The sequence below is a fragment of the Betta splendens genome, chromosome 6 (assembly GCF_900634795.4).
Source record: "Betta splendens chromosome 6, fBetSpl5.4, whole genome shotgun sequence".
Taxonomy (NCBI): Eukaryota; Metazoa; Chordata; class Actinopteri; order Anabantiformes; family Osphronemidae; genus Betta; species Betta splendens.
The window spans coordinates 13,033,564-13,047,600 of NC_040886.2; the positions used below are offsets into that span (position 1 = coordinate 13,033,564).

At 50.7% G+C, this 14,037-nt stretch overlaps 1 protein-coding gene across 3 annotated transcripts in view; it reads right to left on the bottom strand.

The window, feature by feature from the left end:
- The window catches only part of syt7a (synaptotagmin VIIa), a 58,995-nt gene that overhangs the window by 36,037 nt on the left and 8,921 nt on the right, over window positions 1-14,037 (bottom strand). For 2 of the 3 annotated variants that reach the window (XM_029154576.3, XM_029154578.3), the window contains exon 2: window positions 258-361. In XM_029154576.3, the coding sequence (XP_029010409.1) occupies window positions 258-361 (104 nt within the window). Of the gene's footprint in view, window positions 1-257; window positions 362-14,037 lie in introns of those variants that run through there. The other variant, XM_029154577.3, reaches the window with a different exon arrangement.

Here is a 14,037-nt window from a genome sequence, read left to right on the forward strand (position 1 = left end):
CATTAGCATTTTTTTAGACGAAGTAAATTTATTGAGGGAAAAGATGGTGTTCTCTACCAAAGTATCTTACAACAGCACATTCTCAGTTCCACACGTGCTGTTCGTTTCTCCAGTACAGTTTAACATTGGACAGAAGACAATGTTTATTGAGGGCCCCCAATTATTAAAGGCGATAAGACAGAGGCATGATAGAAACGCGGCCGGAGGCTACGCTATAGCTCTTAGTGGAGTGTGTGCGACCATGTGTGTAAACTCACCAGCTTGCGTTGACACCAACCACAGACGCCACAAAGAGCCACCAGCCAAACAGCGCACACTGTCACTGCGAGGGAGACCAGGAACACACTGAGGGACACTGAGCCTGTGCAAACAAAGAGAAGCAGAAAGACAGAATCTGAGCAGGCCTGGTCGCACGCAGGGACAGAGGCTCCTCATTCCGGCTGGAATGAGAACGCAGGACTTTTACTACGCCACCGATTATATGCCACCGTAAATCACAGCTGGGCTCCGTCCGTCTGTGTTTAATTGAATATCCAGACAGAGCTGCCATTTTCACATTCTGTCATAAAGAGCTAAAGGAATACAATCTCATCACCGCCGCGCTCGTGCTGGAGCATTTCAATACTGCAGCCAGGCATCACTCAGTTGCTCACACATCACTGTCATGGTGTCACAGCTTGTTAACTGACAGGCTGAAAGTGATGGGAGAGAGTGTGTGTGTGTGGGGGGGGGGGGGGGGGTTGCTGAGGAGAGGGGAGGCTGGGCTGACAATACAAGAGAGCTCATGATTAATGGGTATCAGTGGATGCCCAGTGAGAGAGGTGGCCCTGGAATGGAGCCGTAAAAAAACATCATCTATTGTGGCACATGTGTGTGTGTGTGTGTGTGTGTGTGTGTGTGTGTGTGTGTGAGAGAGAGAGAGAGAGAGAGAGAGAGAGAGAGAGAGAGAGAGAGAGAGAGAGAGAGAGGCTGTGGGAAACAGAGCAGTCACATGTATGTGTATGTGTTTACCTGCCGCTGAGATGCTGACAGTGAACGCATCACTCTGCATTTCAGTCTGCACGTTCTCTAAATCCCAACAACTGAACGGCCTTCACTTTGGAGGACAAGCATATAAAGCCTCATTGAGCTTTGATATTTGCACAGTGGGGAGGGTGCTAATGTATTCAAATGCATGATTTCCTTCTAACAATTGCCATTCCTAAATATACAGTGATAAACGAGTGTCAGGCTGCATTTTTTACACCGCTGAGTGACTAACACAGACCAAAAGTCGTGCTCTCCTCTCAGCAGCTGGTTCGTCTTCTCCCCACTTGCCGTCTGCCATCCTTCCCTGTCACAACTGGCCTTTTCATCTCGCTCCTTCCTCATATCTTGGCTTTATTACGCACCTCGCCGTGGCCTCTGGGAGCAAATGAGCTTAAAAAGGAGGAAGAGTGCTGTGTAGACGTGTTTAACGTGGAGAAGCCCAGTGCCGTCAGCTTTGTATCCTCGAGTTTTCCCACAGCTTCCACTGTTTTGAGGTCAATGTGACACCTGAGGCCACTTACTGTACACTGCGAAAAGAGGCGTCACGCAGGAAACAGCTGACCACCGGCCTACTGCCAGGTACACGGCAATGGCACTTGTGGTGGTAAACAGTCGTTCAGGAGCTGATGACGGCACGGTGGGTTCTGTACAAACAACAACGCGTTTGCTTTTCCACTGGAAAGGGGGAAAGACACGGAGGAAAACCTTGGATGTGGATGCAGAGACGCGGACGAATGTAAACAGATTTGATGCAGGAACAGCTGAAGGTGGACCAATTTTGCAGCAACTAAATCAATGTTGTCTCAGACTCACAATTTTATGTTGATTGTATTGATTTCATTCTTAATACTTAAAAATATTTAAAATGGCCAGCATGCTTGCAATTTTCAGTTTTAATATAGTTTATTAATACATTTATACTTACTTTCTTTATTGTTGCCTACATCTTTATTATTTACAATTCACATAATATTCACAGAATAATATTGTTATATCATGTAAATTTTGTACAGTAGTAGTAGCTAAGAGCCAGCGTGTGTCTGGCTTATTTTATTTAAACTTATTTTATTTATAATAAACTCTATTATTCTGGGCCCCACAACGTGGCCTCTGATGTAGCTGCTCCAATCAACCAGGAGTCATTTGGAGTAGGTGCCAGTAGGAAGGGAACTCTCTGTGGTTGATGGAAGTCCTCCCACCTGCACCGTCTAAGATAACGATCCTAAACATCTGAAAGTCCCGTCCTACGTGAGCTTATCTCCTGACAGCAGCGGCTGCCCCAGACTACACTCCATCCGCCTTGATTGATTTTGTTCTGGATGTTAAAAGCGAGCGAGCCTAACTTTTCCCAACTATTTTAAATTGAATAATGTCCCAGAATCTGTGCCCTCTCAACCAATCAGCAACTTCTGCGCGGCCATTAGGTTTGGTGGTTTGGAGAGAGTGAGACGACCAGATCAGACCGGACCGGACCAGACCAGACCAAAATGATGTGAAGCTTCAAGCTAGTGCTAGTTTAGCTCAAGTTGCAGCTATCATCTGAGCAATAATGTGCAACGTTAATGATGAGCCTGCATCGTTCCCTCTTTACCGTGAAAGGGCAGAGAAACACATCCATCATCTGAATGGTGAATATCTCTATTCATAGACAATCTAAAATAGACACAGGCTATATCCTCCTACTGTACATTCACAGAGAGGTCAATAAAGTTGAGTGCATCATACACCGAGGCAGCGGAGAGGTTTTAAATAAAGAGCCGTCTCACTGCTAAATGACTCAGTGATGGACGCGCTGGTTTGTGAAGGGGTCGGAGAAGCGTCAGCATCAGGGTCCCGCATCCTGTGTTTGCACTGAAGGTCACGGGGACGCCGAGGGGGAGGGGTTTGGTTTATGATCGGTGTCAGTCATGAGCGCTGAGGGAGTAAAAAGCCTCCAAATAAAGTGCAGCGCGTTACGGCACGTTTGCGCTCCCCTCACGGAATGGAAATCGCCTTTTAGAAGCGAAGGCCTGTGAGGCAGGAATAAAAGGACGGAAAGACTCTGTGTTCTGGTATCAGGGAGATATGCAGATCGTCACCGCTACAGCTCTGGAGAAAAAGAAGCATCATTAGAGGGAGAGAATCCTGCACTACATCCAACTATCAGCGCTCAGGAAATCCAATTCATCCTCCTGGAACAAAACAAAACTCGCAGCGTCGAATGCTCCAGGAGGCGACGCATTCTGAAGGTGGGAAAAGACGGGTCCATGCGAAAGTGCAATAAGGAAGCAATTTCCTTGTGCCGTTTGGGGATCCTTATTATGTTTTGACTGGGGAAGAAGAGGTGATAAATTGCATTGAAAACGGCGCCACTCAGTAAAAGTGACAAGTGAGCTGAAGGAGCCCTTTGATCAGGAGCCTTCAGAAGTCAGCGCGCTCTCGAACTTAAAAGTCGCGCGTTTGTTTCCGACGTGAGCGGCTACTTCCTCCGCTCGGCGCCAGGCATCAGGAGGCCGCGCGCGGAGGTGGCGCTCGGCGAGGTGATGTGGGCCGCGCGCAGCCAAGCAGAAAGGGACCGGTCCTCGGGGGGAGAAGAAATGGCTAATTGGACAGGCGGAACTGGAGCGGTGTCCACTCAGCAGAGCTGCCACGCCGCATCCTTGTGCTCCCACTGAGGTAGGGAGGCCATCGCCTTAGAAGCTGTGGGTGCAAAGCTCACAGCCTAAACCCCCCCCCCTCCCCCCTCCAACCCCCACCCCCGCCCTGCACCGGATCCCGGGCTCTGGCCTCTTTGCGGCCGCGGAGCTGCTGTTAGGCTAATCCTCACATGTCGCTCGGCCGTCTCTGAGGTCCGTCCCCTCGGAGGCGGAATCTGTGTGCAGCCGCAAAATGTTGCTTCCAGTCAGCTCATGATACCGAGGATGTCAAGTTGCATCTATCCGCATTTTGTCCCGCTCCCGTATTTTATTTACCGGCCGCGGTCGGCACCGTTTCAGCGTTCCTCCCTGGCTCAGATGCACAGACTCAGGACAGGATAAAATCGCTCGCCGCTTTTTGCTCTCATACCATTTATGCTGCATCAGGTGTCTTACACTGATTAATACGTTTTTCCTTTCATCCAGACACGCGCCGGTTTCTCTTTATTCCAGCGGCGGAGAGTTCACCAGAGATTTGATAATTGCTTGGGGTAAATAGGTCGACACAGTCAGACATCTTTATTCACTATAAAACAGCGGAACGATTCCGCTTGTTTTATTCAAACTTCATTATCTCTTACGGCACCAGGGGACAGAGTCCAGTGATGTGGGACAAAATACACGAGTCCTCTAAACAAATACATGTTTGCTCGCACGCCGTTCTTGGACGTCGCCCCATTTCATCTCCTGTTTGGAGCTCACTCTTCACTCCAGGATTGCTGGGTTTTGGCTGTTTGGAGCCACAGCTCCGATCCGGCCCTTCACCGGAGCCCCGTGTGTGTGAGGTCCTGACAGACGACGGGCCCGTGTGGTGTGAGGAGAGGGTCCCCCCACACCCCCCGCCTGCCCCGCCTCCCCCGGACCGCGGTGAGCTCCGCCGGCTCGGGCCCCGTGCGACTCCCCGCGGCTCCGCGGCGCCGTCACAGAGGCTGCCTCGCAGCGGGGGGGGGGGAGGAGGGCTGCCGCCCACGTTCTGTCTGCTCTCAGACGAGGGCTAAGATCCATCAGCCCGGTGACAGGCCGGGATGGAGTGGGACCAGTAAGACATCATGCCACGCACGCCTGGTGTCGCCTATAATCATCCAGCTTCCAGCAGGAACAAAAATTAATCTCTGGGTTTTTCTTCCTATAGTTCTGATTTAATCAACTCTGCATTGTATAGAAAGAAAATCACACATGCTATTTTAAACTAAATGTAATATTTATGGAACAATTACATTTAAGTGTGAACAACACAATAAAGCCGGCGTTTTACAAATGCACCGTTATCTGCTTTATGCTAATAATGCACGCTGGTAAACAGGCAGGAAGTGGAACTCAACTTCACTAAGAGCGGAATAACAGCGTCAAAATGACATCCTGTAATAAAATAATGAATACGTGACAACCAAATATTTATTCGCTTGTCAGCGTATAATGGAGGCATAAACCGAATCACACTTCCACACTTTGTTATTATCCTGTTCAGATAAAAATAGTGGTTTGTTGAATAATGTATGACATTATTATTATACATTTGCGATGGCCTGTATTGTAGGGACTGAAATTACCACGTTGCTCTGCACCCATTCATCTACTAAGTCATGCAGTTAAAGAGGTGCCTCGGCGTGATTTCAGTGGGAACTGAAGGAATATTATCTACTCTTATTCCAACCAAATGGCTGATAAAGATAAAGCTTTACTTGCATTTATTTCTCCTGATGTTCCGATAAGGACTTAATACAGTATGTATGATCCTAAGCTGTCACATAATCTATCAGCGTCGCTGCCATAATTTTCTCCCTCAGCTCAGCCTGAATTAACTGGTCAGATTGAAATGGATGACTTTCATATGAAAGAAAGCCTCAACGCGTCTTCCGCCGCCGTCTTCTGTTCCAATTTGTAAGTGCCTCTGCCTCACATCCAGCTCACATCAATAATAGATTACAGTCAGACTGTGTATTACCAACAATTCAAAAACACAGCTCCGAGACGCTAACTCATCCGCTGCCTGGGCACCATCGTAGCCCGTGCTGCTAAATGACATATCTATGTACGGGAACTGTGAAGGCGCCACATCTGACAGGATTGAGGGAAATATGACGCTCGGCGCGTTTTCTGATGCGCTCCGTGTTCACGGTGGCAGAGGGAGCTTTGCACCTTTCCCCGTCTCCTCTAAGCCGCCTTCTCACTTTTCTCCCCGCGGTGTCACACAGCAACAAATCGCTGTTACATATATATTCCAGAAACTTCCAAGCTGAATGAATTTCTCCAGTTCAATGGCCCCGGAGCTTTAGCGCGTTAGAACTGCTTCACAGCCACGAGCAGCCTATTACTCATCAGTCCAGTTGGTGGCTGTTGATACTCTGGAGGTAAACTAGGGTCCACCCCAGTAATGAGCCCGTGAGCTGTAGAACCCGCTCGACCATGACTAACATTACTCCAGGTTCAGGGCCACTAAATTGCTTCTATATAACCTGCTTTATTTGCTGCGAGCAGAGTTTGGAGCCACAATAAATCAGCGCCTCACAACAAATCTTTACTGCTTGTTTTCAGCATGGGCATTATCAGACGGACTGAGCCTTTACTAGGTTCTACCTCTCGGCCCTTTATTGTCATATGCTCCATTTGAGAAGATGTTAGTGAAAAAAGAATAATTACAACTTGCAATTCATTATTTAATCAAATCAAATTAATTTAAAAAGATATTTTATCAGCTGAGGTAGAGGCAGGAGAGGCTTGATGATAAACTAGCAGGTCCCAGATCAGTTAAACATCAGGGCAGAACACACGTTTGGCAAATGTATAAATAAATCCACAAACTGGCCATAAATCAGATGCGAGACAAGCCACTAACGTAACACAGGCTGAGGACTAACCATCAGGTCTGACCTTGAACCTGCTTCTCCTGCAGCCCGGCCTCCAGTAATAAGAACATTAAGCAGTGAAGGTCCATTTACAACACCCTGCTTTGTTTTTATGTACAGTAGTGTTACAGTGTGTCACCTCCACCTCTGCAGAATAATACGAACTGAAGCTGCGTGGCCTTGTGCATATCACCTGGTTCACACTGTACAGTTTGTTAGACTGCAGCTTCCATCAGAGGAGATCAATGCGCTCAGTTCCGTACTGTCGCACGCTTCACGTCCACCTCCTGCTGGAGCTGCACAGGTCCCACTCCTTCCACTTTGGTATTTTTATCTAATCGCTATCTGGTATTTTGCGATCATCGTCATCAAGGTCTTCCATGGTCGTGAAGGTTATTAGTCGGTGTTGTGCCAAACATTTTGCTTTGCACCTCTGATTCCTCCGCCCCCTCAGCGTTCACTTTCTCTGACCTCCTTTTCCTCTGACTTGTAATTTATGGCTGTATCCCGTTCACCATCTGTGTTGAAAGTTGTGTTTTAGTTACTGCTTTTCTAAAAACGGGTCCAGGCACATGCTCACGCTCAAAGCACACACACACACACACACACACACACACACACACACACACACACACACACACACACACACACACACATATATACACACACACACACACACACACACACACACACACACACACACACACACACACACACACACACATATACACACACACACACACACACACACACACACACACACACACACACACACACTCTTTCCACTTGACACAGCTTAAGCACGGTGACACGAGTGGGAACACGCGTTTTAGGGATACGACGGAACCAAGAAAGTGCAGAGAGAACAGTGCAGGAAAAAGCAGAGTGGGAGTGAGGGAAGAGCGACTCAGCGGTAATGCTATTGAGGAGCAATTTGTGAAGCCTGTGCATATGCATACAGGCCTACAGTCCCTATCTGCCCACAACACCCGCTTGTTGCTGGTGACATCAACCAAGACAAAGAGCTCTTGGATGCTCCAGATGTATCATGTGGGTGGCATTATAAAATCTAATCCAAGTCAGAGTCAACTGTATTTGCCTAAGGATACAGGATAGAGTTGATACCGGTGTGTGTGTGTGGGGGGGGGGCATTATTGAGGGTGTAATTAAAGTATTGGGAGGACAAGTGCAACTTTAACTGGATGTCAGTGAAATGACAGCCGGGTGACAGTGAAGCAGTCTGGTCCCAGGATCCCTGTTATGAGTCGCATCACATCTCATCACCAAGTTTACATGACTATTACAAACCCCCCCCCCCCCCCCCCCCCCCCCCACACACACACACACAAACATACACCCACTGTATCAAGCGACGCCACGGACTCTGTTTGTCATAAGTGAATTATTCAGGTCTCTACCTTTGCCTAATTCAGTTAAAGGCTGCTTGTAAAAACCACTTTATTACCTGTCTGGACAGCGCAGGCAGTAAAAACCCGGCACACTGCGAACTCTCGCCTCCAGCTAGAGGTGAGATTATTGACTGGGCCATAACCCGGCCAAAGTCATCTCCCTTCACTCTCTATAAAAAGGTCACCGGCGCTGGAGCGCGTGACCTGACTCCATGTATGACTCTGTACTGTATGTGTGCCTGTGTGCCGTGTCGCTGCCTCTCTGCAGGTGAGTCAACCTGTCGTCTCACCCGATCACCGCGCCTGACCTTTGACCACAGCCTCCCACAAATGGCGCAGGTGAACAACAGCTAAACGAGACCTGTGATTGAAAGCAATCATAGGTCTCATTTTGCCTTTGGACGTGCAACAGGCTGCCAAACTGTTAATTCACACTGTCACGGGAGAGCGGGAGCACAATTGAGTGACTCCACTATCGCCTGCATTATATTTGCTCAGTGGCTGCCGCTCTCATCGGATGGAACACAGAGTCCCATCTCTCCGGCGACCAGCTTCCTCCCCAGGCGACCTTTCCCGTCAGTGGCTGTGCATTAAGAGTAAAGCTGAAGTTATCCTGTCCTCGTCGGTGCCGTGCACTGAGCACGGGCCCCGGGGACGCACTGTATTGGCTTCGTGTCAGGAGGGGACTTAAATACCCCCTCTGCTTTTAGCGCCCAGCTGGACCCACACCACAGAAAATAACACTCATTAGCATCAGCCAATGTCAATGCAAGGACGAATTAAAGTAATGAAACGCGTCCCGCGACAACCGCTGCGCGTTTCACCGCACCTCCTGTCTTCGGCTCAAAGATGCTGAAGGAGAAGGAACGACCGCGCAGCATGTTCCCTAAAATGAAGGTTCACGTCACGCCGACAAACAGCCTTCATGAGCATAATTTGGTCATCACGAGCACGCGGCCGTCTTCTGCACAGCTGTCTGTTGCCCGACTGCCCGTTGATGTGTTTGCTTGTAGGGCTGTCAAGCACTCACAGCTTGGTGGAAGCCAGCAGACTGGGACTTATTGACGATGCCGCGCAGCTGCTCGCCCGCGCCCCGACTCCACCGTGGCCTCGTGGGAAATGCAGTTTTCCACAACTACCGTTCCTGGTGGCCTTTTACTTCTGCTGGGAGCAGCCAGTGATTTTCCTTCTCAATTACACAGCACCTGAGGACATTTTAGCGTCGCCCCGTCCTGTAATAGCTCGTCTTAATTCTTGCTCATAGGTATTAATAGTAGCTGGGGTGGAGGTGTGACTTGCAGACAGTCGGTCGCACCTCGGTTCAGGGCCGCTTGTTTTACCTGCAGTACTGAGCAGCATGTCACTGTTTGTCACGTCAGGCAATGCAGCGAAGTTTTCCATCTGGCAGGACAGAATAAATGGCAGACACACACACACACACACACACACACACACACACGCACACACACACACACACGCACACACACACACACACACACACGCACACACGCACACACGCACACACACACACAGTGCTCACACCTACTTGACATTATCGCCCTAACGCCATGACGAGCGTGTCATTTGGCTACTACTGCAGGCGTAGCCCACGGGGGGAGAGGATGGTGGGAGTGTGAACACAGGCTGAAGAGGAATTATGAGCGAGGACAAGAAGTGATTACTGGAAAAATCGCCTTCACTGTCTCTTTGTCGGGACCATAAGGAGCAGCGCTGTGTTTATACCACAAATATAGGATTCGGCGCGTGAACGGGTCTGCGTTGTTTCCCACCGCTCCCTCGATTTCCTCGCCGCCCACTCGAGAGCTCCGTTCGCTGGGCGACGCCTGAGAACATGCAAACGACGATGTCACAAACAATCTGAGCGCCATCGCGGCTATTATTTATCGTGATTAGAATGGAAAACAAGGGGACAGGACCAAGCTGATCCTCTGGTTGATTTATTAGGTCTCCTGGCGCGAGCGATGGCTCTTGTCGTGCGTAATGGGCCAGATGGAGCCGGAGGAAGGCCGGGTCGCTGTGCGCTCCGCGCCTCCGTGGGGTGCGTTAGATCAGTGGAAGGACGAGCAGGGTGTCTGCGTGATTTGTATTCAACCTGACCTTTAAGCCGATCGAGAGGCTCTCGAGAGCACAAGCAATTCAGGAACATTCTCCAAACAGAGGTTCCCGCTAAGTGTCAGCATCAGCCGCTCATTAGGCTTCGGTCGGATTGAACAGAGGGGGTTTCCAGCTGTTTCCTCTTAAACATCACTTCAGATCTGTTCAATTCAGTTTATTTTGGTTGGGATTAAATTTACTTTGCTGCAGAGGACTACATACTCGTGCTCATGAGGCATGTCAGCCAGTGTAAATGGTGGATTCAGCCCTGATATGTAGTTGATTAGTGGTTATATACAAATACTTGGCAATTATATCATGAAAGCATATAAGTGGCCATCTCTAGCTTTTATACAGGCTGCTCTGTGCCTAAATGAAATGTAGGTTCACGGAGGAGTGTGTGTGCAGGGGTGTGCATCCGTGCCTGTTTGTGTAATTGTTACAACATGGCTCAGCTGTGATTAGCCTGTGGATGCAGGGTGATTCACCAGGCTGTTCTGGAGGATGCCAGTGTGGGATGACAGTCTTGGAGGACGGGACGTGATATGAGCTAGAATAGGGAAGGAGACGAAGGGGGGGGGGGAGGTAAGCGTGCATCCTGTTTCCAGTTCTACCTTTGTCTCCAGTGAATGATGCAACGACAACATCTCAGGGGTGATGTGTGGCGCAGCAGTGAATGGTCGTACAGTAAATAGATGAGGCACATACGCGCGGGGGGGGGGGGGGGTGGGGGGGGGGGGGGGGGTCAGAGGCGTAGTTCTCCAGAGAGGCTGCAGAATATTTGCTCAAAAAGCAGCGCCCGAAATAGGACTGAGCGCCGTGCCCTACCTGCAGGCTGTGCTCCTGCAGCTGGAGGGCTGGAGGAGGCGCGGGCCCGGCTGGGGATTGGGGAGCGTGAGCAGCATGAGCGTGCAGGCCCCCGCACGTCAGCCCGCTTTCCATGGCCGAGCCAGAACGGACCGGGCAGGACCAACTCATTAGTTAAAACACTAATTCACCCCTAAAACATCTGTGAATCCGTTCGCACGTTGTTACCAGCCGTGGCGGTTGCCAAGTGGAACATGGAGTTTTATCATCTCCTCTTTTATTACAGTACCTTTTCCAGCTGGCCCCGGTTTTGACAAATGCTGCTTGGATTCCTTCCTGCGGTGGGAGGTCTCTAATCCTGTCAGCGAACAGCCCCTCCACATGTGTTTTCACGCCCCTTTCAGGATAAATCGCATTCGCGCTGTGTCCTGGTTCAGGCTGTAAGTCCCACCTGGCGCCCGAGAGCGTCTACGAGAGCTCCAACACGTGACTTTGTTTTCCGTGGGAAACTTCAGCCGCAGCCGAGCGCGGCGACGAGGGCGGCCGCTTCAAAACGCCGCCTGTGCCGGTCGCCACCAAAACAAACACCCTGTGATGCGGCGTGCACGTTTTACACGCTGCCCTCGCGGGGGGTCAGGGAGGCGCTGGCTTTCACACTGCATTGACCGAGCGGTCACATGCATCACTGAGCACTTCAATCCCAGGGGCTCCTCAGCCGTTTCGGGGCAGTCCCACCTGCACGGCGAGCTGCTCCACAGCCGTCAAATGGGCCGCTTTGGTTGGATCATGATGTCAACAGAGCCTCGGTCCTAATGGCCATTACCACAAACTTTATTTTAGGCCCGTTCCCATCAGGCCTCTCGTTTCCAGGAAATTCTCGCCGAGGTGGAGCCGCTATTAACAGGCAGAAGGCCTCCAGGAGTGTAAGCGCCCGCACGCCTGCCTGCGCACGTTGGACGGCCGCGAGTCGACAAACACAGGAGCCTTCTTTAAAGCTCGTTAGCGCCGCCGCGCAGCTGTCGCTCCCATATGGCCTCGCAGCTACGCCGCCGCGTAGCCACTTCTGAAACGGCAAAGCACGCGGCGCCGCGATGTGGAACGCAACATCTGTAAATGCAAACGAGGGCGAAGCCACGGCGGCGACTGACAGGCGTCGCTGGATAAGCAGCCTTCAGCAGACGAAGCGTGGCCCAGACAAACACAGGCCTCGTGTTACCACCCGACGGGTCTCACGGACCCCAAGCATCGGCCGCAGCGCACATGCACCTGAACACGAACCCACAGAATCTGCACCGAGCGGCGCCCTCAGCCGGTGGCAGAGAACTGGAGGACGGCGGTGCCGCGCTCAGAAGCAGAGGGAGAGGAAAGTGGAGCAGCCCGGAGCGCACGAGAAACACGCTCGCTGAACTTCCTGAAGGGATTCGCAGCTCACACTCTGCTCGACTCATCCATCCCTAAATCAGTCCCCGTACGACGCGGTCACATGTCAAGGTAATCCTCAGTAATGCGACCACCGGTTCACGAGATGCAAATATGTCGTAGGGTTAATTATTTATTACAAAAAGTCCATTATATTAGAGGAGAGGGGGTGTTCACAGATCTGGGACCTGGTCTGAAAGTGAAGTGTGTGCAAAATGCGTCTGCACAGAATAATAACACTCCCAGTTATTAAAACTGCTTCCATTAGTTTTGATTCCTCAAGACTCCGACATGTAATGCAGCACAGAGGAGCCACAGTAAACACAACATGTCACCCACACCGCCGTGTTTGCTCTACAAAGGTAGGAGCTTTTACGGCACAAAGCTCTATAGATCCGCGTGCAGGCCGTTACGTAACCCTGGGCCATTCATGTTTTATACAACAGCCTCCTCCTCTGTATGTCTCGTGTCAATAGGCTCCGCGTGAAGCGTCCGTAATGAGGTTTGTCAGCCACTTTAAGGAGGAGGACGACGGCTGGAAGAAGCTGCGAGCCACACGTCTGTCAATCCTCAGCCATGTCTGATGTGCAGTCATTGTGTGTTTGCCTCAGAGTCAGAGCGTGTTCAGCGGGGGGATCTCAGAGTGCAGCCGTCATCAAATATTAAATGTGCTTTTCGGGCGATGCTCCTTTCTGAAACAATCCCAATTACGAACGTTCTGCAGACGCACTGTCAGGTCCTCACAGCTGTTTCCCGTGCACCCGTTTGACCCCCTCTAGCCGCATGCATGGAACCTCCTTCGCCCCATTCCTTTTACTCCGTCCTCGCCTCCTCCCGCCGCCGCTCAGCCGTGTGCGTTTGAGGATAATGGACTCAGAGACCAGGGAGGAGCGCTCACAGCTCGAGGAGAGGCGGCGCGAGAGGCCGGCGCCGTGACGTGACCGCCCGCGTGGACCCCGAACAAGCGAAGAGTGTGCTGAATGTCACCGGTAGGCAAACAATCAACGGTGCTTATCAAGTGGATAATCAGCCACAATGAATTTTAACACAATCAGTCTCATGTACTGTAGCGGTTCACACTCATTATCAGCCAAGAGAAGGATCCCACCACAGGCAGAAGGCAGCGAGGAGTCATCATGGAACGATGGCATGACAATTATCATACAGGGTTTTCTGGCTTTCAGGCGTCTTGTTTTGATTATGTAATCAACATGCTTATTTTGGTGGCGAGCGAGCTCAGCTGGATCCCAGTGCATTCTGGGAGCCCTCTGTTTAACCTGCGTGTTTGTTTTTCCGGGCCGTGCGGCAGGATCCTGCCTGTGCCCAAATATCCCGAGTGCACGGAACACGCCACGGGACCGGAAAGTCAAGATTCCACTGTTTACACGTGCGAACGCCCGTCGTTTGAGCGCACGCCAGCTCTGTGGGCAAATAGACTTCAAGAGTAAATGGGCAAATATTGAAATATCACCCAATGCCAAGTCCAGTGGTGTGTGTAATTCTTTGCTTTTTATGACTCATTAAGGATGAGTGACCCCTCCCAAGCCTGAGAGCCCTAATCAATGAAAACCGCTCCGTGGACGTGGAAGGAGCTGCTGTTCATCAGCATGTGAGAGACGGGAGACGAAAAAGAAAGCGATATTGCCACAGAATCTGAGGCCGCGTGGACCGGCGGCACAAAAGGCACTTTTCAGCTTTGTGGTCCAGACCAATCAGAAACGTCCTGCTTGGACGCTC